This window comes from Fringilla coelebs (assembly GCF_963513975.1).
Source record: "Fringilla coelebs genome assembly, chromosome: 1".
Taxonomy (NCBI): Eukaryota; Metazoa; Chordata; class Aves; order Passeriformes; family Fringillidae; genus Fringilla; species Fringilla coelebs.
Window position 1 is genome coordinate 131,997,327 of NC_140028.1, and position 25,571 is coordinate 132,022,897.

The following is a 25,571-nucleotide window of genomic DNA, read 5'->3' on the forward strand; positions in this document are numbered from 1 at the left end:
AAGGGGCGGGGGAGCCTGTGAAAGAACCGGGGCGCACGGGCAGACGCGGTCCGGAGCAGCTCCCTCTAGCTGCGGTCCTTCCCCGCGCCAAAGCCGGGGAACGAGGAGGCGGCGGCCGCCGGGGCTGCCCGGCCGCTCCCGCCACCCCGCGGGGACCGGGGCGGGGCTGTGCGGGGAGCGCTCCCTGCCCCGTCCCGCCCGGCCCTGCCCTGCCCTGCCCAGCCCTGCCCAGCCCGATACACTCGGGCGGTGCGATCCTGCGGCCGGGCCCGCACTGGCCCCCTCATGCCGACATCCACGCTGCTTCGCCGGCCCTGTGAGGCCTCGGGATCCCGTCCGTGGGCGCTGCCCCCACAGCCGCGGGAGACCCGAGCGCAGCCCCGGCGTGTCCGTCCCGCGGAGCCCCTTGGGCTGGGCCTGCAGCTGCCGGGCCTCGGCAGCGCCGACCCGACCGCGTTCTGCCGGCCTCCCGTGTTTCCTTCTCACACCATAAACACTCGGACGCCCAGGTTATTTTCTATAGGTCTCCTTAGAGCTTTAGTAGTGACTCTTGGTGTGCTGCTAGATGTAGACAAAATACCCAGCTATGGAAACAAATTGGAAGAAAGGAAGAGAGAAAAGCAAATAAATTACTTCAGATCTAGCTCTGCCTTGCTGCTCCCACTAATATCAGCCACCAAAGAATAGAGCAGTGTCTAGGGACCCACCAGACCACAATCAATCTCAGCTTTCTGGCTCTTTCCCCATTCTACCTTCCAGGTTCTGTCTCTCCCCAGTTCTCCATAAGGGAGGCAGTCAAGGTTCTGTCATAGCTACACAAAATTAACCTGTGTCTACCAATTCAGAGATGCTTTGAGCCACCTCAGATGCATGTATGAGCATAGGTCCAGATGCACAGATGGACTTTGCCATTGCTGTGTTTAACTTTTTTCTAATTGGCTCCCAGAGGAAACTCCAGGACTCAAAATGAAGCTCTATCAACAAAATTTGCTGCTGGTGGAGGCTGCTGGGGCCACCAGGGCAATCCCAGAACTGTGGCTGGTGGGCATTCACAGCACTTGCTGTTTTCCCAAAGCCTTTTGTATTTCTACAAGCTCCATGCTAGAATTGAATGGTAATGAGTAATACCCAGGGAAACAAATAAACAGCAACTCATGTTAAGTATTTGAACTGTCACAATTTCCAGAGTCATATCAAGCTTTCTGAATGAGATCCAGAATTTCTGAGTGCTTGGTTTGGCAGTGCTGCCAAACACCACATTAAAACATAAGAATAGGGTGCATCAATTGTAATTTCTCCTTATCTTTGCACCCTTGAAAGCAATTTAATGTGAGGAAGCTATTGCTTCTGCCCTATTTAAGGTTTGATCTGGATTACTTTTTTCCCTTTTTGGTTTGAGGTGGCATCATATTTTGCTCTGTCGTGTATTGCAGGTGACTTGTCAAGTAAAAGATCTTGCTGCCCAAACAGAAGAAAGCTAAATGTCCTTCCAGCTGTCATACTCTGATATCTGTGTACTGAGCACTAGCCTGGGGCCACCCTTTGTCCCACTGCACTTGGTCCTTTACAACTTATGAGTTGCCACAAGAACTTGTAATTCAAATGCATTAAATGGAATCTGTAATTTACATTTGGCCAAGTCTGACCTCCCAGTGTCAAGCCCATTGCTGTAGTTTAGAGCAAAAATATTTCTATCATGTCACTCCACTTTGAAATGACCTTTAGGAGTAAACCTTAAATTCATTTTCATAGGAGAGAAATCTCAAAACAAAGGCGCAATACCCAGTAGTTTTCAATAACAAAAAACAATTGTAAAGTTGTCCTGTAGCCTGGAGAGAAGTTAATCCAGTGATTAGGAATTATTTTTTCCCCCTCATAATAATGTGTAAGAGGAAGTGAAGAACAGTAGGTCAATGACTAAACAGCTGTATTGAATCACTGTGTTGGAGAAGCTGTAGATTTCACTGTCTTCTTTCCTTTACCACAATTTTCCTCACTTCATCGAGACAAATGGAGTACAGGAGGCCTGGGTCCTGACTCTTCTTGCATTTCATATTGTCAGTTAAAGAGGCAATATGAATTTCTCCCAGCAAGCTGCCCTGCTGGGCATTCTCCCTGGAAGGGGGGCTATAGCTGCAGAATGGCTGCTATTCTCTACTTTATAGCATGTGTGAAGTGAGGAATAACCTTAAGCATAGTGCAGTTGATATCCTGAGATTATTATCCGGGTTTGACCATTGCAAGGTCAAAGCACAGCACTGGATTGTGCTTTGCATTCCATGAAAATGTAATTTTTGCTTATACCAGAAGCAGAGAAGTTCACCAAAAGTGAGAGTTAAGCACCTGTCCTGCACTGTGGATTTCTGAGGTAGCTTTGCATTTCTGAAATTACAAGACATATTCCTAGAGCATTTAAATTCACTCTGCGGACACTGCTCAGCAGTTACACTACTTGATAGATGCTGGCTATCACATGTGTAGTTGTCTTCTGAAAATAGAGCAGCAAGGTGAAAAAATGTATCTTTGAATTCATGACCCCAGATGCTCAGCCACAGAGTTATTGGAGTATGAAACATTAAAACAGCAAGCAGCAAACATGGCACCTGCAGTGCCCAAAAAGGCTCCCTGTGGGTGTCTGTACTTCCAACATCTCTGCTGTTGCATGCGGGTATATCCAGGAACACTCCAAAATGCTGCACGCCAGTACTGCAGACACAACCCACAGACTTACACCAGTCTAAGCAGACCATCAAAAAGCATCAGAAATGTTTAAACTTACCCAGGTAAAGAACTTGTAAAAGTGTAAAGGTGCAAACTTACTGTTTGTATTGATAAAAAAGACCTCTTCCTAGATGTAGAGGGAAGATAAAAGCAAAAGCCTTTCATTTTATGAAGATTGAAAGGAAGAAAGCACAGTCATTTTGCACAAAAGCTGAAAAATTATTAACAAAGGAAAATAGACTTCCTTTGCAGGATATACACTTCACTTAATATTAAATGGCATATCATGAAATCAATTAAAATATTTGCAGCATGTCATAAAGTATTCATCAGTTGGGTATTTTCATGTGTCTCCTTAGAGCTTTAGTAGTGACTCTTGGTGTGCTGCTAGATGTAGACAAAATACCCAGCTATGGAAACAAATTGGAAGAAAGGAAGAGAGAAAAGCAAATAAATTACTTCAGATCTAGCTCTGCCTTGCTGCTCCCACTAATATCAGCCACCAAAGAATAGAGCAGTGTCTAGGGACCCACCAGACCACAATCAATCTCAGCTTTCTGGCTCTTTCCCCATTCTACCTTCCAGGTTCTGTCTCTCCCCAGTTCTCCATAAGAGAGGCAGTCAAGGTTCTGTCATAGCTACACAAAATTAACCTGTGTCTACCAATTCAGAGATGCTTTGAGCCACCTCAGATGCATGTATGAGCATAGGTCCAGATGCACAAATGGACTTTGCCATTGCTGTGTTTAACTTTTTCCTAGCTGGCTCCCAGAGGAAACTCCAGGACTCAAAATGAAACCCTACAAGCACTCAAATACTTTGGGCATCTTGGTGGCCAACATGAGTTCACAAGAACCCAGACTCCTGAGGGAGGACCCATCTCTGATTGGCAGTAAGAAATACTGGGGATAGGGAAGCCTAAATTCCCAGTCCAGGGAGTGGATGAACTATCAGGCGAGACTGTGCAGTATGTGGGCAGGGTTATACCATGCTTCCTGCTCTTCTGTGACTGAATAAAGCCAGCCAGGCAGATATTGTTTCCCTTAAGCAGCCAGGCATAACCCAGACTTGTTTACCTGCCTAGCAACACATTAATTACATCCCAGTGAGCTGGTGATATATAATCCAGCATTCAGGCTATTGACATAATCTGATTAGTCTATGTGTTTTGATTATTAAACACTGCAGAAGAAAAGTATCTAAATTTTTCATGCACTGCTCTTACCTTTACACACCACGTTGAAATATTCATGGCATTTAAAATTTCAAATGTATCTGGATTGCAAGTTACAACTTGGTGTAAACATCTTTAATCTTGTAAATTGGAAGCAAAATGGCTCCAATTTGAAAATTAGCCAGTATTTTAGTGTTTCCAGTATTTTTCTAATTAACATTAAAAAAAGTTATTGAGCAAACAAATATATTTAGACTTTGGTTCATTCAAGTGTCTACTACTACTACCTCACATTGGTTTTTTTCTAATTGGCTGCACTTAATGGTGAAAACTTAAATACTGTCTTCCTTAATTCTGAATGAGAGGCAAGTGTTAAAGAATAAGATTGAAAATAAACACAAAAAATGTACCAAAACACTGCATAATTGTTACAGTTAACAACAGCAGAAATAGAAATGGTTAGAGAAGGAAATGAGCTTGTGATCCCACATGTTGCACACCTGTTTCCATGTGAGATCCCACCTCTGATCTTCATGGTTTGTCTCACCCACTCTACCTGTTTTCAGCCCCCCCGCATATCCTGCCTGGGGAGTTGCAGACTTGCCTGTTCTCACAGCCTGCTTCCTGATGGCCTGTATTGGCTGCAGTGGTCAAAGTGGGGACAAGCATTCTCAAAGTATCCCATTCTTTCTGCTGCACTCTCCTTCAACTTTTTTAAATTCCATTTTCAAATGCAGCTCATACCTTATCTCTTCTATTTTACAGCTTACCTGTGCACAGAACCATCTACCTCTCCATGCTGGTGTCTGCATTGGCAAGGGCTGTGGGCTGTACAGCACTGAAGAGGGTTAGGCATTCATGTGCATAGTGAAAACATATCAGAGCATTAAAAAAAATGTGTATGATAAATACAAACCTTTGTGCTTAAAGGTATGAGTGATAAGGATAGAAAGACTCTTATTATTGCTAGTAGAGATTTCAATTCTCCAAACCATCTGGTTTTGATGATTGTTGGAAGCAGGATACAAGACTTATATCAAACATAGGTTCAAACTGGTTCCAGCACTACTCAGTTCCTCAGATCCCAGGATCTCTAGCTCCAAAAAGTAAAAAAAACCCTAATATTAAGGGCTGACAATTAAATAATTATTACAAATATATAAATATTTTGCACTTTTATGCCTATTTTTATTCTGAGACCCTTCTCAAACTATGTACGTGAATGAGAATTAGTGGTGACAGATTTTTTGATAAAGACAGTGTTGACACAGGTACTGCAGGAGCTCTGACTGATACCCAGCAATTACTTCTGCCCATCCAATCCCTAAATCAATCCAATTTACTCCCATCAGCTCTGCAATCAGTTCTCCCACTAGCCTTTTACACTTCTCCCTATCAATATTCCCTTCTCTTTGCAGGGAGGCTGCAGGTACAGCCAAGATGCTTTATTCCCCTCATTCTGAATGTAGGGAGTGATAAATACATTAATTATTCTTTATCTCTTGACCATTTCAGTAGTTTTTCCAAAATGTATGTTTTTTTAGAGTTTTCTTTTTGTCTGTTTCAGATAGTTCTTTACCCACACACAAAAGAGAACTCCTTCCTGTGACAGATGTGCCTTCTGGGTGGTTAGAAACATTAACAGCATGGTTCAGGATGCACACCTATGGCATGGAGAATTACACTGAATTAAGAAGTGTCTCATAGACATAGTGTCTTCCCTATGAAGACCATGGAAAATCAGACTCTATTACAACTCTTCACTTTCTATGCAGAGTTATTTTAGATTTTACAGTAAGATTTTACCCTTCAGAATTTTACAACTTTGTGCAAAAGAAAAGACTCTGTCAAGTGTGCAACAACTGCAGAATAACTTACTTAAAATATAGATACTCAACAAGCTTTAATTACAAAATTAATACATCAGGTCTAGGCTAGAAGGCAAGTGTGAATAAATCTCTTGGAAGTTGGAGGTACAGCAGAAACTCAGCATCAAGCATGGTTTTGACCCTGCAATGTTAGACCAGAAGGACAATTAAGTTAATTAATCCAAGCCTTTATGGGCTCTTATGCCAGTTCTTCCAGTCAGTCTGGGCGAGCAACCCTCACCTGGCCATCACTTGATGCTGAAATGCTGACACTAGTATTTAAGCCAGCTTTTATATCAAGTGCACTTATATGCACATGTGAATGTGTACCCATGCACATATGTGTGCACACACTTATCTAAGTATACTTTCAAGGATTTCAAGGAATGAAAGACCAATCCAGCTGTCAAGGCAAATACACTTCTCATTGGGAGAACCTGGCTATCATGTTTTGCTTCTCATTTTTATTTTATTATTTAATGCAGGATTGCAAGGTGTTAAATACAAGTTAGAGCATATAGCATAGATACAAAGAAAGCTTGCCCTCACCAACACCTTCAAGTAGCTTCATTGAAAAGTCTAATCTTAGGGTGTCACATTGTATGTCTCATTGATGTGTGGCCTCACAGCATGGCACAAAACTGGAAGCAGAATCAGGGAGTTGGGTTTATAGAATGGGCATTGCTTGAAGAGAGAGGAGACACAAGCCAAGGCCCATAGCTTCTCTCATCTCCAAGCTTTTTAAACTCCCTACAACCACTAAATCAACAACACACTTTTAAAAACAGTGCTTGTAACAGGACCCACTTTAAATAACTTCTTTCAGTTTTGATGCCCAACCTCTCTTGCAGCAGGACCAGCAGTTCCTTTGAAAGGATTTCTCATCTCACAGCATTATTTTAAGCACCATTTCATCCCTTTATAATATAAAACTGTGAGGAGCGTTCCTCTGTTTGTTTTATTGAGGAGTCTGTCTTTTTTGTCATGTGAACACAAAGTCCTTCTCTACAGAATTACAAAAATAACCCCTAAACAAGTATTTCATTTGTACCTCCCTGTTGTCATCACATTTTCCTTCCTCATGCCTGTAAGTTTCTAAGGCAGAAAAGCTATTGGATGATTAAACAAACTGGCATTGCTCATTTCTAGAAGAAAAGCACATCAATAAAACAAGAAATACTTCAGTTAAGTGGTATTAGACCAGGTGCCACAGTTTGCAAAGTAATTAACTGTGGATACCAGAGGATTACAGCTAAAAAGAACTAGACAACTCTTCTGTTATTACTGACAAATAGAAGACATACCTGGTCTCAATTTAACAGTTGGAATTCCATGAGTAAATGTAATAAAAAATACTACTCTCTTCTGAAAATTGCACTTGACAGCTGCCTATTTGTTCCCCTGAAGCTCCAATTCTAATTGTTTTACAGCATGGAAATGAAAATAGCACATATGATGAAAATATAGTGTATGGTTGTATCTATCATGACATGCTATAGCATAATATTATATATATTATAAATAATGTGTGAGTGTATGTGTGTATATATATATATCCACACACACAAACACACATAACAATAGTAAGGTTAGCATTATGAAGCATTAGTGTTGAACCTGCCAGTTTTTCTGAGTTGCTCCTATTTTCCTCAACTTTGGAAACAGTAGTTAAATTTATTTTTATTTTATTTTGTTCTAAACCCAAGGTGCTATTTACAAGGCAGAATACAGAGCCATCAGTGATGATGCACTTGGATTTGAATAGAGATGTCATAAGCTGAATACTCCCCCAACAAAGGAGCTGGGCAAGGTCTCTCAGCTGACAGGGATCTCTGCACTTGCACTGACTGTGGGCCCAGGAAACTACTGATGAACTTGTGCCAGCTGCCTGCTGGTGTTACTGAAGTTGTTAGCTGTGCTTTTATTGAAATGACAAACTGCTTCACACACAGCACGTCTGGAGAAGCAGTTCACCACCAGGTGGCAGATACCACAACTTGAATTTCAAATGCTGGAGAGACCAAACGGCAGCACTGATTCAGAAAAACCCTATTTGTTGCACATGTATTTTAGAAAAGTAAACAGATGCTCTTCTTTGACCAAGTCCAAGGATGGACTGCATGGACCCTACCATGCTCCAAGTTACAGAATATTGATAGCTGATTACTGTGTTATTATACATTTTAATTCCCAGATGAATTCTTGTTAAGAAAAAAAACCACTTTTTGCTTCACTACAGACCTTCCTAGACTAAGACTAAATATGTCATCCAACACTTGCTTATTTACACCTGTACTGTTCTGTAGGCTAAAGCCTACATAGGACATTTGGTTTCTTACCAATTTCAAACATACTGGTTCAGAATAGTGAGACAAAATTGGTTCCTGAGAGCATTCATTATAAAATGAAGGGCAGAAAATGAAAATATTGCCAAGGTATTTCAAGAGTGCTTAATTCACTTTACTAAAGCTACTCAGTCCTCCCTGTAACAAAGAAAAGCATTATGAGCCATTTCCAAATGCTGGACCTTTCTTTGTAATCTGTTCATCTCAGATCAGAACCACAAGTTTATATAATTTGTCTAATATGAGAGATTGCAAATGCACTGAGGCAGTAACCAGTTTTTGTCCCTGTATTTGCAGAGGGTTTAGCATGCCGGTACCCTGACAAAGCACTTAATCGAGTAGTAAGAGGTCATTATCACAATAAGTCAAGGTGCTTTACAGACAGTTTAAGAAGCTTTGAGAAGAAAGTATTTGAGCAGGAAAAAAGTGGGAGCTGAGGGACAACCATGAAATGAATGCACTTTTAATGAGTGTATTAACTCCCAGCAGTGCTAACATTTCAGAAAGTGATATAAATGAACCTGAACGTTTAAGATTTGTTTCTAGTATTTTTTTAAGACAAACATATTTTCATTATTTTTGTAAGCTTTGTTATTACAAACTTGCAATTTTCCTTACTAATATCTGCCATCATAAAATAAGAAAACACTTGCTTTTCTAGGTTCTCTTCTACATGGACTTGGGGCTGCTGATGCCAAGACCTATTCATGTTGTACTTTCTTCTCTGTGTTTTATAAGCTTTATTAGTACTTGCTTCACTGTGCAAGTGAATATACAAGCAAGAAAATTTCTTTGTATTTTTCTGATGTATCTGCATCAGTAAGTTTTTGAAAATTAAAACATGGAACTTATCACTGGACTTTTAGATTAGGCAAAACATACTCTAATCTTAAATCTTAACCTGTTACCTGAACTGCATTAACTCTGTTCCAGCTTCATTTAGCATATGGCCCAGTATGGATATAGAGAAATACATTTCATAAACTATATATTTTGCAAAATTAAACTATCACACCAATTAAAAAATGCTATTTTAAAGAAGATTTGAAACATACCCACATTGTGTTTGTTCAAGTATATTTGCTGTATTAGAACCACAAATCATCAAAAGAACATAAAACCAACACAATTAAAGAAACAAACCACTGCAATTTAATAGCAACAATCTCACTTTACAAGATAGCAATGATGGAAACTTTGCAAAGGAATGTGAAAAAAAGAATGTAATTAAAAATGACAGATTTAAGACAACAGAAAACTGAAAATTAAATAGCACAATGATTCTAGTATGCAGAAATTTTATTCAGAATGTTTACTTATGCAGCATTCTGATTAATAAGTGACACCGTATTACCAGCACTTACTGACATCTGATAAATACTATGCCCTTAAAAGTCGTGTTTTTCTGTTCAGTGACCTTGCACAAACTGACAATAAGTAACCCAGAGCCCAAAACCAGTTCACAGGTGGTCAGTATAAAATTCCTAAACAGAACAGGAAAGGACCAGCCACATACACAATGAATAAAATGTAATTTAGTGCTAATATGGTGATTTCAATATTCAATGCACTCCACAATATTTTAGATTCCTTTTACAACATATACCACTTTCAAACATGAACCAAAGCAAAAGGTGATCTGGCGTTGTGGATGGAAAGGAGCACTGACCTAGGAACTAGGAAATCAGGGTTCAACTCCTGGCTAGAGATCAGGTTCCCAAGTAAGACATACAGTAATACGGAAATTACAAGACTCACTTTCTATGAAAACGTTGAAATTTACTGAAAATAAAGCAACGAATGTGAGTTGGGGCTTATTATTACAAATTAAATAGGAACTATATAGGAACTTTGGAGATTATGTATTAACTTTAGTAAGCATGACTGCTGCTAATTTGCATAAAAATAACTGAATGAAACATGATAAACTGAATGTAAATGAAGGAGTCCACAAAAGTGAAAGTCACATACTTCCTCTTCTTTGAACCCAATTCATAAAAAAGTGAGGAGAGTGCAGTAAGTGTAAGTACCCACAGAAATGTAAGAAAGAAAACTGGCCCACGGGAAGTGTGACTCCAGAGGAAATTTTGGTGATACCAGGATTTCATTTCCAATGTCTTCAGTGATTCTTTAGCAAATCATTACGTATTTATCAAGATACAGCTTTTCTGAAAAGGAGTCTAAATTTCAGTATTGACTTAGCTCATGAGAACTGCAAAAGAAAGTAAGTCACACAAGCATAAATATGCACAGGAAAAATGAAACGAAAGTATTTTTCTTTTTAAATACCATAAAATAATGTGATAACCACTAACAGAGGAAAAAATCCACAAAGATACTTTTTGCAGTTTATTTTCAATTATAATTTTTGGATAACCAAGCAGCTCTGTATGGAAAAAGCACAGAAGAGTAATTCTGGCACTTTTGGATAGTACATTTATTTTTTCCCCAAATTTTTCTAGACACATTCAGTCCACTTGCTCGGTCAATAGTCCATTTTATATGAGCATGATGAGCTCATGGGATTCCAGAGGAAACTAACAATATATACAGTCACTGAAACTATCTTCTTTTGGCTACTCTGGGCCCTTTAAAATGTCTTCTAAGTCTATCCTGGCTAAACAGAATCCACAATATACATGATAGCTACAGAATACACTGTATTGAAATGAGAAATGCTCAGCACAAAATGGGACTCTTGGCATGCAGCTTAAAATAAAAGGTAGAAGTTCAGAAGTTTATAAAATCTCAAATGGGGTCAATTAAAAGGACTTAGCAAAAGAAGGGACTGTTCATTGTTACTGTAAAAAAGGCACTTTGAGAAAATGGTACCAGAATTGGAGGAATCTTAGTCGACACAAAATTCAGTTTGGTTTCATAAAAAGGCTTCAATGCTAAGGGATGCTACTCAAGTTTCCTGCAGTTGTACATTAAAATAAATTGCTGAGTAGTTTATAATAAAGGACATAATATGTTTACAACCAACTTGTAAAATTAAGAAAAGCATAGTATAAGCAAAATATTACTAAAAGCAGCAATGCATAGCCTTTCATTGAGATAATGCACAATTTTGGACACCATGTGTCAAACTCCTGTTTTAAGATACTTTCAGTAGCATTATCAACATAAAATTGGCCTACAAAACAAAAGCTTTACCAGCTCCCATTCATAAGGAGATTGAGGTCATAAACCAACCAAAACAATTTGTCAGTATTTTCAACATCCTGGATGACCAATATCAAGTATATGGAATAACAATCACACTCTTTGTTCAGCTATCTCACTGGAGGCAGCTGTTAAATCAGAGGAATGATTTTAATTCTTTTCTAACATTTACACAGTAATGCATTTAAGTTCTTTCAAATGTTGCTCACCACAGTTTGTTTTTCTCTTTTCTCTCCACAATATAAAAAAAAAAAAAAAAAGAAGAACAAAAGAAAAAAATATCAAGCACTTCCACAGAAAGGATATTTGGCAATTTTATACTCCACTGAAGGGTGGATTTTTACAATAGCTCATTTTAGATTGAAAGTCATTAGTGGTCTTTCCTCTCGTTTCTGCCAAGGACTCTTCTTATCTTCACCTTGGTCATCTTCCTCATCCTCCTCATCTTCATCATCATCATCTTGAACGGATGTTCCATGTTCAGGACTAGTTAATGGCTCTGGTTTGGTATCCACAGTTCTGGTTTCCTCCTGCAGGCTGGGCAGCTGCACACCACTTCTCTTACTGGTGCCTTCTAGGAGGCATCGGAGAGCATTGTCCTCAGGGCTACAAACTGCTGTTCCACACTCGCTGCCACTTTGGTCCATATCATCCAAGTACACGAGCTGTGTGTAAGCTGTGCTGTCTGAAACCTTCCGCTCTCTCTGCTGGTGCTCCTGCACTGGGGGGTGACTCTGTGGTGCAGACAGATGATCTCCTCTTCCCTTTCGGGCAGATTTCGGTTCATTCATGTCAACACCGGAGTCCAAACTGGCATCGTTACTCCCATTCCTACCAGCTCTTTGGAGATCAATGTATGAATGTCTAACGTGAGCATTTGAACGCCCGTCCAGAGAAACAAACCATGCTCGAGGGTGAGGCAATGGCTTCCCACCTCCTAATTCCATCAAAGCCTTTTCTGTAAGAAGCTGCACTTCGCTATTCATCTGAGCCAGGGAGGCATCGTTAAGAGAGGCAGGAATGGAAATAGATTCAGACATGGAAGCATTTTGCTGACTCCACTCAGCTGCACCTGCATCTTGCAAATGTTGCTGAGATATTGCTTGGGACGCCAACTGCTGGGGCTGCAGCTGCTGGGCAGGGTGTGGGAAAAGCCGTGCGTGAGGGTTAGGAAGCTCAGCCTGAAGTCTTTCTATATCAATCTGCTGGTCAGCTGGGACAACCAGGGGCTGGCTAACAAAAGGGTGCTCTCCAGGCAGCTTCATGTAATGACCTGGGATGACCAGTGCAGGCAAAACCTTTCTGTAAACACTGTCATTGACTTGGTCAACAGAATTGCAGCAGATTAACTGACCTGGTCGAGGGAAAGATGTAGGTCTTTCAAGGTGATCAACTGAACGAGACATCATACAATCAGTAGGTCTGCAGTCCAGCAGCTCTTTTTCAGGGGCTGAAGGTGGGGGGTATATTTGTTCCTGAATATTGTATTTACTTCCAGTAGCAATATGGTTCATAGATACTTGAATTTCTCTCTCTTGCTTTTCAAATAAAGGCTGAGACAGCATAGCATTGTAACTTCTCCTATACTCATCTTTGATAGGGGACTCATAGCCTTCAGCTGTTTCTGTAGATTTTCTTGTCTTTAGAGGAAAACTATCTGCTGACTTGTGGTAGTCTTTTCTTAGAGACCCACTGGGAGTCAGGTCATCCAAGGAAATTCTGCTCTTGTCTTTCTCCTTGTCAGAGAGCAGTTCCTCTCGGGAGCTAAACTCCTGGGAAGTACTGAAGGAGTGTTTGAGCATAGGTGTATGCATATCTGCTTCTCCAGTAGGTGATACCATCTCCATGTGGACAGCACTGATTAATTCCTTTGCCCCTGAGTTTTCAGCGTGTCCATTGCTAGCAACAGACAATCCACCTGGAAATTCTGACTCACGACGTGAAAATATTAAATTTATATGGGACATTGAGGTTGCTTGATCCTTCTTAGAAGTGTCCAGTGCTGTCGAAAGTTGCAGTTTCTTATGATGTTGACGTGGTCTTAGACATTTTCTTCTATAAAAGCCAGTAACAAAAGAAGTTATAAATTTATGAATGTTGTACACAGAAACAAGAGAAGCAAGTGTGTCTTAACAGAAGATTTTTAAGCAATGGTTAGTATTAGGGGAATTGAACTTTTATTACATAATCTAAAAATTAAAAGCTTATCCCAGCAGCGAAGATAAAATTAAAGAATAACTAATGTCATTTGGGAAATATCTCAAGTACCAATTACAAACTGGAGTAAATGTCTAGAGAAGGCAAGTATAAAATCACTCATTAGTAAGCATTTGCTGATAATTTAACATTCATTTTAATACAACGCCAACAGAAAGATCATTTGCAAATGCATAACAGGTAGAGAGATCTTCAACCTATGCCCATGTTTGATAGGAAATTACATGGAGAACACAGGTACAGATGTGTGTGATTCACTCAACTACCATCCTCCCAAAGGCAGGGATTTATATGCTGCCTGTAACCAGGAACACAGGAAATTTGATCTCACAGTTTCTTTCTTTTTCAAGCATTTGCTTGCCTTTTTTCCCCCCAAAGGAAAAATGTTTAAATACAGAAGTTTTTAATTTCATAAGCACAAAAAAGCTTGTATTTTCAACATGAACTAAGTAACCAGGATGGTGAATCTTACCTGCAATAATACAAAAGCAGACAGAGCAAGACTAGAAGTATGAGAGCCATCCCTCCTAAAATTGCCAAAAGAAACATTGTGTGATAGCTGGTAATGTCGTGTGTTACAACGGGACCTGGAAGGACAGAAAAGATAATTTAGACCTGTAATAATCTGCAAGAGAAATAACAGACAAACAAGGAGAGGGACACTTTCCCTTATTATGAGAGTGCTGCTCATCGCCCTGGTGCCCACTGAGCAGACCATCTCTGGAGAAGAGAGCAAGTTGTGGAGAAAGCATGTGCTGGTTTTCATGACTGCAAGTCCAACCAGCTCATTCTGTGGAAAAGCAGTTAGTTTCAATGGGAGCATGCATCAGTGAATGCTGCTCTCCAGGTCCTAATGCTGACACCGTGTGCCAGAAAGCTCTCACCACTGGAGAAAATCCATCTCAGCATCTCCCAGCACTGTAATGCACAAAGCAACGCTGTGGGCAACAACTGCTCTTTAACATCTGTGGCTCTTCACACCAAATAGTACAGACAGTGCAGTACAGGATTCTCTGGAAGATGTGTTGGTGCTCTGAAGTTTAGATCAAGCCAAGACAAGCAGGTCTTCAGTAGCTTTAATTAACAGGCCACTACTGAAACAGTGTTGTAACTCCAGGTTTAAATAACACTTAGTAAATGTTCTAACGCACAAAGGAATGCACACATGTGGACAACATCTGTTCCCAATTGTGCATGTGTGACCCAGTTGGTTTGTAAAATCCTTATGATGATTTTGAAATAAAGACCCAAATTTTCATCTACAGGCAAGGAGGTACAGCACCAACTGGCAGACGAACATGTACTGTGAAGCACAGCAAAACTTGGCCAACTTAGAGGGTCTAGGTCATAAAGTTTGCAAAACCTCAACTGTGGATCTTGAGTAGAGCCACTGCTAAGAAAACAAAGACCATTTTTGTCCATTCTTGAGATAAGAAATCAAATAGATTCAATTAGGAGATAAAATATGCAAAAATACATTAACTCATTAAAAGTAACATAAATTTAATTGTGTTTGGGAAATCTAAATATTTATACATTCTGTCCCACCACTACCATTACATAATTGATTTTACTGTTGCTTTAGGACATTAAGCAAAAAGAACAGAAGATAAATCTCTTGAATTTTTCATGAAAATGTTGCTCCCATTGCAACAGAATTTTAGGAACTCAGATCTAGTCCTAGAAGGAAGAAAAATTAAAATACAAGTAGCAACTCTGCCATACAAGGTAAATCACAAGGACAAATAAGCCTTCTCTTGTTAAGAGTTACAGGCCTTGTAACCTCAGAGTTACAAGCACAATTCCATGACTAGTGTGACTTCCTTGCAATCTGGGACAGAGCTGTACTGGGAAATGTTTGGCTCAGGGCAGTTGCTTTTTCTTCAAAAACAATTATTTTGTAAAATTCCATTAAACTTAATATGATAGCCTATTCAGATCTGGACCTGCCTCTAAATTCTGTTCAGCAAGGAATCAGCTGAATATCCCAGCATTTAATAGCTATTATTTAATAGAACCTCAAATAAAAAGCTCACATATTATGAAACACTTAATGATATGTATGAGTAAACTTTAAAACCTGTACTCATGTAAGAGTTTGGTTTTGTTGGTTATATTTAGTTTACTGAGCTTGCACAGCCAAGGCAAGCATGTTTTAATTTCTACTGGATTAGGTTTTTATCTGGAAAACTAATAAAATCTGTAAGGAGTTCTGGGTTGGGTTTTTGTTGTTGTTGTTTTTTTGTTTGTTTGTTTTTGTTGGTTTTTTGTAATTTTGGTGAGTTTTTTGTTTGTTTGTTTGGTTGGTTGGGTTTTTTTTGGCTTTTTTTTGTTTGGTTTGGTTTTTTTGATTGATTGTTTGACTGATTGGCTCTTTTATACACAGAGGTATCTCAGATTATTGGTGACTGAAGAGCTACTACCAAGAAATCTGAGGCAGCTACAGACAGAAAAAAAGGAACCAGAAGTTGCAGCATTTATAATCTCCAAAGCACATATAATTAATGCCTAGTTCAAAGTAATTTTTTACAGTTATGCCAAGAGGTTTGCAGATGGCAACCAATCAGCTCCGTACTAAGGGCACTCTAAAATATCTCCTAGAACTTCTAAGCTAAGCTATTCACAGTATAAATTAATCAGTCACCAAGATGATGCAAAGCATAACTCAGGGCAAAATGGGCATCTTCAGTGCAAAAGGAGAAAAGTGTCAAATCCATCTATCCATCTGTAAGTGTCTTAACCCAGGATAATGCTGGTTTTAGGTGAATCCATATCTCTGTGAGTTTCTGTACAGAAAGTTCACAGCACCTGTTCTCTACCTGCTGGAACACCAACACACTGATGCTATGACTCCCATCATTTTCTAGCAGTGATGACACAAATGCATCAAAGCAGGAACACTTTGAAATGCTCCCCATTGAAATGATGCAGATATTTTGAGCACCAAGGTTGCCCCACAAAATCCTGAAAAGATTTAACCCTTTACTTTCAGATTTCTGTTTTCTAATAATCCGTTATTGATCAAGCTTGGCATCTCAGATGTGGTCATTCTGAAAAATATAAACATTATATATAAATAAATAATTACCCAGCACTGCAAATATCAATAAAATCCAATTCCATCTTACCTGGGATAGTAGGTGACATAGCTGCAACCCAGTAGCCCAGCTGAGGTGCAATATAAGTCCAAGTCAACTGATTTCCTTCTTGTTGTACAATGCCCAAACTACTCTTCAGCCATGTCCCTGTAAATGTAGAAGTTGTAGGAAGATGTTACAGATATTCACACATTCCTCTGCAAACAAGAGGAAAATCAAGCAGTAGCAAAACCTATCCATGTGCACTAGGGACTGTGTGTGTTGCTGTGAAGTGGGAAGTTGTGCCTTCTGGTCACTGGCATTTGAGAGCACCCATGGCTTTCTCAGAAGCAAAAAAGCAACCTAAACCCAAAACCTTTAAGATTAAATAAAACTAGTAAATCTTCTGTTAAAAGAAAACATTTATTGTCATATTGGGTTCCGCTGTTTTGAAGATAGACATTCCTGAAGCTGATTATATGCAGACAGCCCACATAAAAAAGTGTAGTTCAAGAGACATCACATCTCTCTGACCATACCTGAGTTCTACACACCACCTTTCTACCAGCCCTGGCTGTCAACTTCTGCAAGACAGAGGAAAATGTTTCCTCAAAATGGCTTTCCTATGCAGAAAACAAGCTTAGTTAGTGCCAATGACCAGAATTACATTGAACCATTGCTGTGATTAACTCTGGTAATCATTCAGTATCTGTATAATAGCCCCAGGAATATGTTTGGTAACAGATGATGAGTTTTTTAAAACATATTTCTTAAAGGAAACAAAATACCTTTTTTTTTAGAATAATGAAATGATAATTTCAAAATAAGTAAGACTAAAAATTTTAAAGCAATGTGTTTAAGTCCAGGTTGACAATCTGCACTAGTTGAGAGTTGATCTACTGCATGAAGATTACTTTTATTCCAAGAGTTGGGTTATGAAGACCTTTACAACTGAACCAGCTGAATACCTTTTTGTAATTCATTAAGATCCCTGATTCTGGGGCTGTCACCTTAGTTTCTGATGTAATAAATACCCAGAAGGGCTTTTAGACTGCTCCTATATTCATCCTCTTTGAATGAAACTGCTGGCCTTGACATAAAGAGCAATCACTGAGAGGCCACTCCTGGTGCCAGGCAGTGTTTCCCAAACCTGCACTCCTGGCTTGGCACCTCCAGTGGGTGCCAAAATAGAGGGCTTGGCCTCCTTAAGGCCTCACATATTTTGATGGCCACTACCAGGATGCTGATCTGTGTATACAGGAGGGATAAACCCCTCTGCATTTCTGTGGTGCACTTCTCTATTTCCGTGCTGAAGGGGGAAGAATACTATATTACCCTTACCCAGCTTCAAACGCTCACTTGAAAGGAAAGCTGCATCATGTACTTGTGATTCCCCTTCCTTTAAATAAGTCTCCTGCTTGTAATTCCCAAAATCGTGTTTTTCATTAGATGTCACTTAGGATTAAGCAACAGCATTTTGGATGACAATCATCTGAACACACAAAAGAGGTGCTGCAGCCAGGTTTGTGTTATTATAATACATTAAAGATCCTGATGATTTCTTCTGTGTTCCTTAGATTATCCACCTGTGCAAACCCTCTACACATAAGAATGGCTTTTTTGAGTATTTATTTCCCCCTTACTACTGATTTTTCCTATGTAGGACCACCATCCTTGGCTAATAATAAATCCACCTGAATACAATGAAAGGTTTAGAAGAATACAGGATTGAAAGGATTTCTAGATCTAGATGACTACTATTGCCAGATGCCAACTGTATTTGCAACCAAACTGAATTTGTTTAGGGTAAAGGAATTACTGATGTAATTAGCAGTTTTCCAAGTATCATTTCCAGTCTGTAGGGGGTAGCAATAAACTGTTATTTCATAAAGGAAGTCACACAAGACAAGTATTTTTGATTTACAATACTAAAAAGACCAAAATCTGTGTACACAGATTTGCATACGTGGCTGATTTATAACTGCTGTTGCAGAACATCTTCATGTAGTCATTCATTTACCTCTCTTGGGGAAACATTTTCAGGAAAAATAGAGTGGAATCGTCCACAGTTCTGTGGAGTTTCTGGAAAATCTAGGAAAAGTAGATTTATTTTTCTCCACTAACATGGCCACTAACCCTTCAGATTCTCTATCCATGCAATTTCAGGGAAGACGTTATACTAATAGCCCTGAAGGTGAAAAATAGCGCTTAAGGTCACAAATTGCTTTTATCTTGTCTCTAAAATGCCATTTGGTTACAAAAAACCTTTAACACTGAACCTTGGCATTTTTCTTTTTCTGCAAGATCTGGATGATGACAATATGCACCAACTACTGAAATACACAACAATGTGAAATGAAATTTCAACAGAGATATAAAGTGCTGATTAAAAATAAAAGGAAGGACCTGGGTGATGAATACATTAAGTTTCCCATATTTTTCTTACATCTCCAAGCCCTTTAAATTCATGCACAAGCAGAGCGCAGACATACGTAATTCAGCCAAGATCAGTGCCTCCCATGCCTATTTCTACAGCTGCCTCCTTGAGCAGAAGCTGTTACTGATCCCCTCACTAGGGGGACCTTGTGTCCAGCATGCCTTACCCACACGGTGCTGCAGGCCAAGGAAAGCCGTCCCCCTGCTGCCTCTCGAAGCCTTTGCTCAGTAACACTCTGCATAGTGCAGCCATCAAGAAGCTCAGAGAGGCTGCAGGCTTATCAAGGCTCATCACTGTGAGCAGAGCAGAGCTCTGCTGCTGTCCTGCCAAATGAGCAGCAGCTCAGGTTGCTCATATTTTAGCAACAACAGGAATCACTTATTTGTGATGGAAGCAAAGAGTCTTTGCTTCCATCCTTATTTGTGATGGAAGCAAAGAAGAGTCTACTACACAGCCTCAGACAGTTTTCACACTTGTTGGCTGCTCACTTAGCTCACCCATTCTTGTTAACACTGGTCATACTGCAGGCAATGTGCTGGTCTGCATAAATTAAGGAAAAATGTAATTTGGATAGTTACTTCAAATGCATAAAAGATATATCCAATATTGGTCATCTTTAAACAAAAGCAATGCAGTTTTTGCTGACCATACACTACAAATTGGTGTATTATGACAGAAAATAGTAACTTTTAAATGGCACCACCCCAAGTTCCTTCATCAGGACAACAACTGATGAGCCCACCAAGTGTGGGCTCCCGTGAACCATGAGTACACAATCTCATTGTCAGCCCTTCTTTAATACTTTCATTGTCCAACACTTCAGTGCTAAATTTGCCCTGTAAAGTTTCACCGTCTTTTACCAGTAGTCCACTAATAAAACAGAGCATTCTCCCACATCATGGGATGAAGAAAGCAAAGAACTCCATCCTTTCTAACAGCAGCAACAAAACAGGTTTGAGTGGAAACAGCTGAAAACACAAAGTCCTGTATTGTTTCTTCAGTGATCAAATAGCTGAAAGCCAACCTGGTGTTACTGGAGGGAACTGACATACCTCCAGTATTCTGCATATCCATCAGCATTTCCAGGCCTCTCATATTTCATCCTTTAAAGGTTCTAATTTCCTGGTTGCTTCTCAAATATTAAACAAGCAGTGTTCTTGCAGCTCCTTACATGCAATGCCTTGCTGTAATGACTAATTTTGGACTAATGTTCTATTGAGCAAAACCCAATTGCCTGGTGGTGACTGCTGTGCTCCTCCCTTTCACACTCCCTTACGTGACCAAGAGTTCATTGCTGTGCAGCCTTGAGAACGAATTCCCTATCCTGCCTCAGATTCCTCCCTGGAGTGGAAAATGATGTTTTCCTGTTCTAAAAATGAAGCTAATTACCCTCTATGTCCTCACACAGTTGCTGCTGTAAGCAAAGGAGACTGGGGCAGTCAGTAAAGATCTTTGTCCATTTTTCTATCAATTCCTGTGTGGTAGCCTGCAAATGGAAGAAGAACAAGCAGCATTCATTCTTTCTGTGTTGTCAGGATTATAACTGCAGAACTAAGCAGGAGGATTTAAAAGGGAAGAGAGGTCTTACCTCCCTGTGTGCTGTGTTCTAATAAATTAATTTGTTATTTTCCAAATATCCTGTAACATCTGTTTCTTCCCCCCACCCAAGTCAGCAAAATCAATGAGCTTCACTGCTTATTGATATTTATACTTGATTTGTAATAATTGTTAAGTAACAAGCAATACAGGATTATTTAAACACCCCCCCACCCCCAGCAGTAAAAACAGCTGGATGTAATGGAAGTGATCACTTTTGTTGATCACTTTTGTTCAAGACTGTGCTGTTCCAAAGAAAACTTGTCCATGCCTCTTTGGAGCAGAAACAGCAAGCTCAGTACAGTTTGTAAGCACTGCATGATTTGGGCCAATTCAACATTAATTCTTAAAGACTTGCTGGTGCTTCATGGAAAACTTCTATATATAGAGACATTCTTGCTTATAGATCATTTTTACATTCTCTTCCTCTTTTTCCTCTCTTACTGCTCAGTGGAGCCAACATGCTGATCCAAGACTCAAGTCAGGGGAGCTGCCTTCTGGCTCAAACTAACAGCAGGGGGAGAACCTAGACACTTAATGCTTTTCTCACCAAAATTATACTGCCTGTTACTGACTTTTTGGAATAAATGATGTAATTTAACAAATTTATTCTTCATTCTTTCTTAAAAAGCTTTAGAAGCATCTACCCATCACTCTTTCACATATGGAACTCAAAAGCAAGGTAAGAGAACACAGCAAAGAGCATAAAAATCAGAGTACTTTAAAGATACACAAATCAAAAAATTATCAGATAAAGAAAGCTGATGCTCATCAGACTGCAAAAATATCAGAGAAGTTCAAGATTTCAGCAAAGCAAGAGAGATAAATTCTGCTAGAGAGAAGCATCTGAATACTTTGCAGTAACTTTGATTGTGATGAACACACTCATTTATCTCAGGCAGCTTTTAGGACTTGCCAATGGAGACCAGACAGGGCCTTCACTGAACAAACTTAACAAAAAATGGTTTGCACATTATGAACAAATCTAACAAAAAATGGTTTCACATTTCAAGACACATTCAGCATTAAACAACACCTTTTTGTAATTTAATTTGGTTTACTTCTGAATCAGACTAAAAAATGGCATGTTCAGCAAGGAGAGCGCCCAGCTGGGCAGCAATTGCAGGGAAGCCACTGAAGAACAGCTATTCTGGACTATCCCCCTGCCCAGTCAGGTCACTGCAGGTATGGCTGGTTTGCCCAGAAAAGAGATGTCCCACTGTCTTCAAAGACATCAGCTATTCCATGTGACAGCTTGCTGGAACCAGGCAGCATGAATGGATACATGATGCCTCTGAGTAAGACATTGCTTCCCTATTTTAAAGCTAGGCTTTATTATTTTAAATTGATCTGTAGTGAAATCCAGGGAATTGTATGTCCCCCTTTGCCTTCCACGTGTGACTCTGCGTGCTGACAATCCCCTGCTGCTCCAGCTCAAGCAAATGGCAAACTTCCCACTGGCTTTGAGGAGGCAGGAGTGCCCCACAGCACCATCTGCTCTAGGGACAGATGCATGGGACACTTGCTACAGCCAAGGAGAAGGAGAAGGAGAACAACCTCCCCTCCTGTGATCTGGCTGCAAGGGGACTTCTCTTGCTGGCACCCCAGCACAGTGCCTGGCTCTCTGGGAGGATGTATAATGCTGCTTGCCTCTGGTTTAACTTCCCAAGCTGACCATCTCAGAGCCTTCCAGATCACTGCTGCAGGGACTTCTGCTGACTTTGATTGTGCATTCTTTCTATCACTGACCAAAATGGTTCTACTAAATGACTGTCAGATGGGTGTGCTGCAGCCAGCAGCCTCCCCCAAGGACAGTCATAAAGCCTAAATATTGCTTGTGTTTAAATATATGGTAGCTATGGTGGTTTATTTCCATAAATTACTTTTACATGTGAGCTTTCAGTAGAAAATTCTTCCATTGATCAAATACTGTTTGCTTTTCATTTTGTTTCTTTTAACTGTCAATAGGATCATCCAATCCCACTCAAGCAGGGAACTAAAACTGTGATTTACAACATGAATTATTTCCATCCAAGAGGTTTGACAAATAAGAGGATTTCATTAGTAAGAGAGCAAATTAAACATAATCCCATATAATATGAATTTATTTTTAGTCCCAAGATGATCTTCCCTGGAAAAAAGTACTTTGGAAAGAAAAGAAAGGTACTTTTAACCGTACTGCTATTGCATAGATGTTTTAAATAAATATTCCTTAATGAGAGGTACTTTTCTTTCAGCATGGATCTCTTCTGTGCTGTCTATGATGTCTCGTAAGATTGCCCTGCTCAGGCAGAAATTCATGGTTAAACAGTGTGTGTCTGTGTGTCAAAAGGAATGAGGCAGGATGTTATCAGACAGTGTAGGACAGCAAAGGATATTCAAAACACACTAGAAGTACTTCTAGAAGTAATTGATTTAGACACTGGAAATGGCAGTGTTATTATGAAGAGTTAATCAAGGGCAAGTTTGTGAAAAGAACTTCCTAAAGCATGTTATGACACACATAAATTGTAGCTTTTCATTCTACCAGTTGAAAGCTGCTTATCAGATTTCTTCTTCCAACTGAAAATCACCTCTAATCTGCATCAGGAGGGGAAGTTTTACTTGAGAGGGATGGGATTTTTGGTTTTACTTTTGTTCATTTTCTAAAAAGCTGAAAGCCTGAAATGGAAGTTGAAAATTCCTTCCTGAATATTGGTGGAGCTTACTCTCTTCCTCACCTCCCCCCAATACCCATGGGTTTAAAAATTCATAGTATTTAAGTTAATATTACAATTTTGTTTTCAGGGTTGCTAGGCAACATCAAAAAATAAATGTCCCTGCTCTGAGAGCCCAATACTCTCATTATTCTTCCACTCTTACAGAATTTGTTACACAACCCTTCCAGGGCTAAATCCTGCTCCTGTTTTAGCAGCACCATTATTTCGTTAACTAAAAGGGAAATGCTTTTACCATTCTGCCTTGAAGATTTTGGCAAGGAAATCAACGAGTTCAATTTATTGTTTGTGCCTGAAAAGCTCTGTGGGTTTTTCCATCTCTTCTCACTTTTACCCTTAAATCACCTGTCAAGTGTTTAACAAAATGACACACCAGTTTTCATTATTTAATAATCTTAATTATATCTGGGCAGAAGGCAGGGCACATTGCACACAGAACTGCTCACATTACTTCGGCCCTCTCAGAGTATTTCCTTCCAGAATGCCAGAACAGAAATGACTTATTAAGAAAATTACTTCCATACATAATTACTGGTTAATAATTGTATTTCAAAAGGAAAAGCTTAGTTATACCTGTTGGACCACCATCCCTGGTTACTGGTGTACATGAAAGATACTGCCTTTAGAATTTGCTTCACCACATTATTAATCACATTCAGTCAGTTACTGACAAAATTATTAGAACATGTAATAAATAAATGCACATGCACAAAACACTGCATGGCTTTTCCTTCCTTCAGCCTCACATCCAGTTTCTAGTTTTCAAACTGGAAGTGGAAGCAGAGGCACACTGGGATTTGATCTCACATTGCCAGGCTGCAGAGGGAGGGGTTCCCAGGCCCTCAGCCTCTCCAGCCCCATCCCAGCACTACCCACTCCTGCCTGGATTCCCACCAATCTCCAGGTCTTCTTCCACTGAGGCAGTTGCATAAGCACAAAGGTGTTTTCTCTATTTCTGAAGTTTTGATCCCTGCCTCTTCCCAACTTCTCCTGCCATGGCTTCTATAGGTGGAGCTATAGGGCTGCCTACATGACACTACATTATTAAAACCTGCTCCCAGGAGCCACGGATCTGTTTCCAGTTTTATTTCCTTCACTACATAATAGTAGATTATTTGCACAAAGATCCCTGTACTTTGGCACCAATGTGATTCCTTCAATGTTCCTTGAAGCATCACCTTCATGCCACACCTCATCTGCTTTGCTAAAATGCAGCTCAGATGGTGTATGAGGTGGGCAGAGGATTATGCAATCCATTCATGCCCTTTCATATATGGAAGCCACAACATCCATTTTGAAAATACACACTAATAAATAAGCCCAGCTGTCTCCTATGATTCTCTGCAGAGGAATCATGAGAGTGAGAACATACCTCTGTGAGCTACACTGTGAAGCATCAGAGGAAGAGCTTCTTCTCCTTTCAATGCTAGGGTCTGTCTGATACTCTGAAATGGTATCTGCACCTATTATGTCGACACTGTACATGGTAAAAAGCTGGGTTTGGTAGCTGCCATTTCTATGGCAACATACAAAATATGAAAATCTTTGAGAGAGTTATCAAGAACCTGTGTTCTTTAGTGCGTATTTAGTCTTTAAGAATAATTTAAGCTTTCCAGTTGAGATTAAAAAGGAAGTCAAAATCAAATAGTCAAGGAATTTTTAAACTACAGAATTAGCTTAACCTTGAACTTCTGTGATTTTCACCTTTGCAAACTAATCTCTATGTCACCACCGAATCTGGTCTAGAACAACATGTTCTGGATCTGATTATACTAAGCTCAAACTTTTTTGGGGAAAAATGTGATTTCCTGAGCACGTCCATTTCTCATGCACAGAAAACCCACTACAACAACTCATGGAGAAGTGTCTGAAGTCCCAGGCCATGTGTGCAGCTGCATGCACTCCAAATGCAGACCATCTCTCCAAGGTCAGGGCACAAACTCACACCCAGTGTCAGATCAAGTGACAGGCTGCAAATGTTTCTGTTAAATTATTATTTTCTGTCAGTCACACAGGGTTATGAATGTGGTAGCAGTCAGAAATTGATCAAATTCACAACAAAAAGAAATGTTTCATTTTTAAACTAAAAGACAATATTTTCTTTGGGTGGATTATCACTGCTACCACCTGGGGAGCTTAAATCCAAGACTTTAATAAGTCATCTTATTTGCAAACAATACACAGTGAACTGGACCGGTAGGTGTACAGTAATCTGCTTACATTTTCTGCCTGACAGCAGCTGTCGCTCTCTCCC

General features: G+C 39.8%; 1 protein-coding gene across 1 annotated transcript in view; it reads right to left on the reverse strand.

Moving 5' to 3' along the window:
* Positions 1-9,273: 9,273 nt before the first annotated feature.
* FAM171A1 (family with sequence similarity 171 member A1) overlaps positions 9,274-25,571 on the reverse strand; it is an 86,109-nt gene continuing 69,811 nt past the window's right edge. Inside the window, exons 6-8 of the mRNA XM_084207936.1 lie at positions 16,619-16,735; positions 13,963-14,077; positions 9,274-13,328 (exon numbers count right to left, since the gene is read on the reverse strand). Of these exons, the coding sequence (XP_084064062.1) occupies positions 11,624-13,328; positions 13,963-14,077; positions 16,619-16,735 (1,937 nt within the window). The 3' untranslated portion in view covers positions 9,274-11,623. The remainder of the gene's footprint in view (positions 13,329-13,962; positions 14,078-16,618; positions 16,736-25,571) is intronic.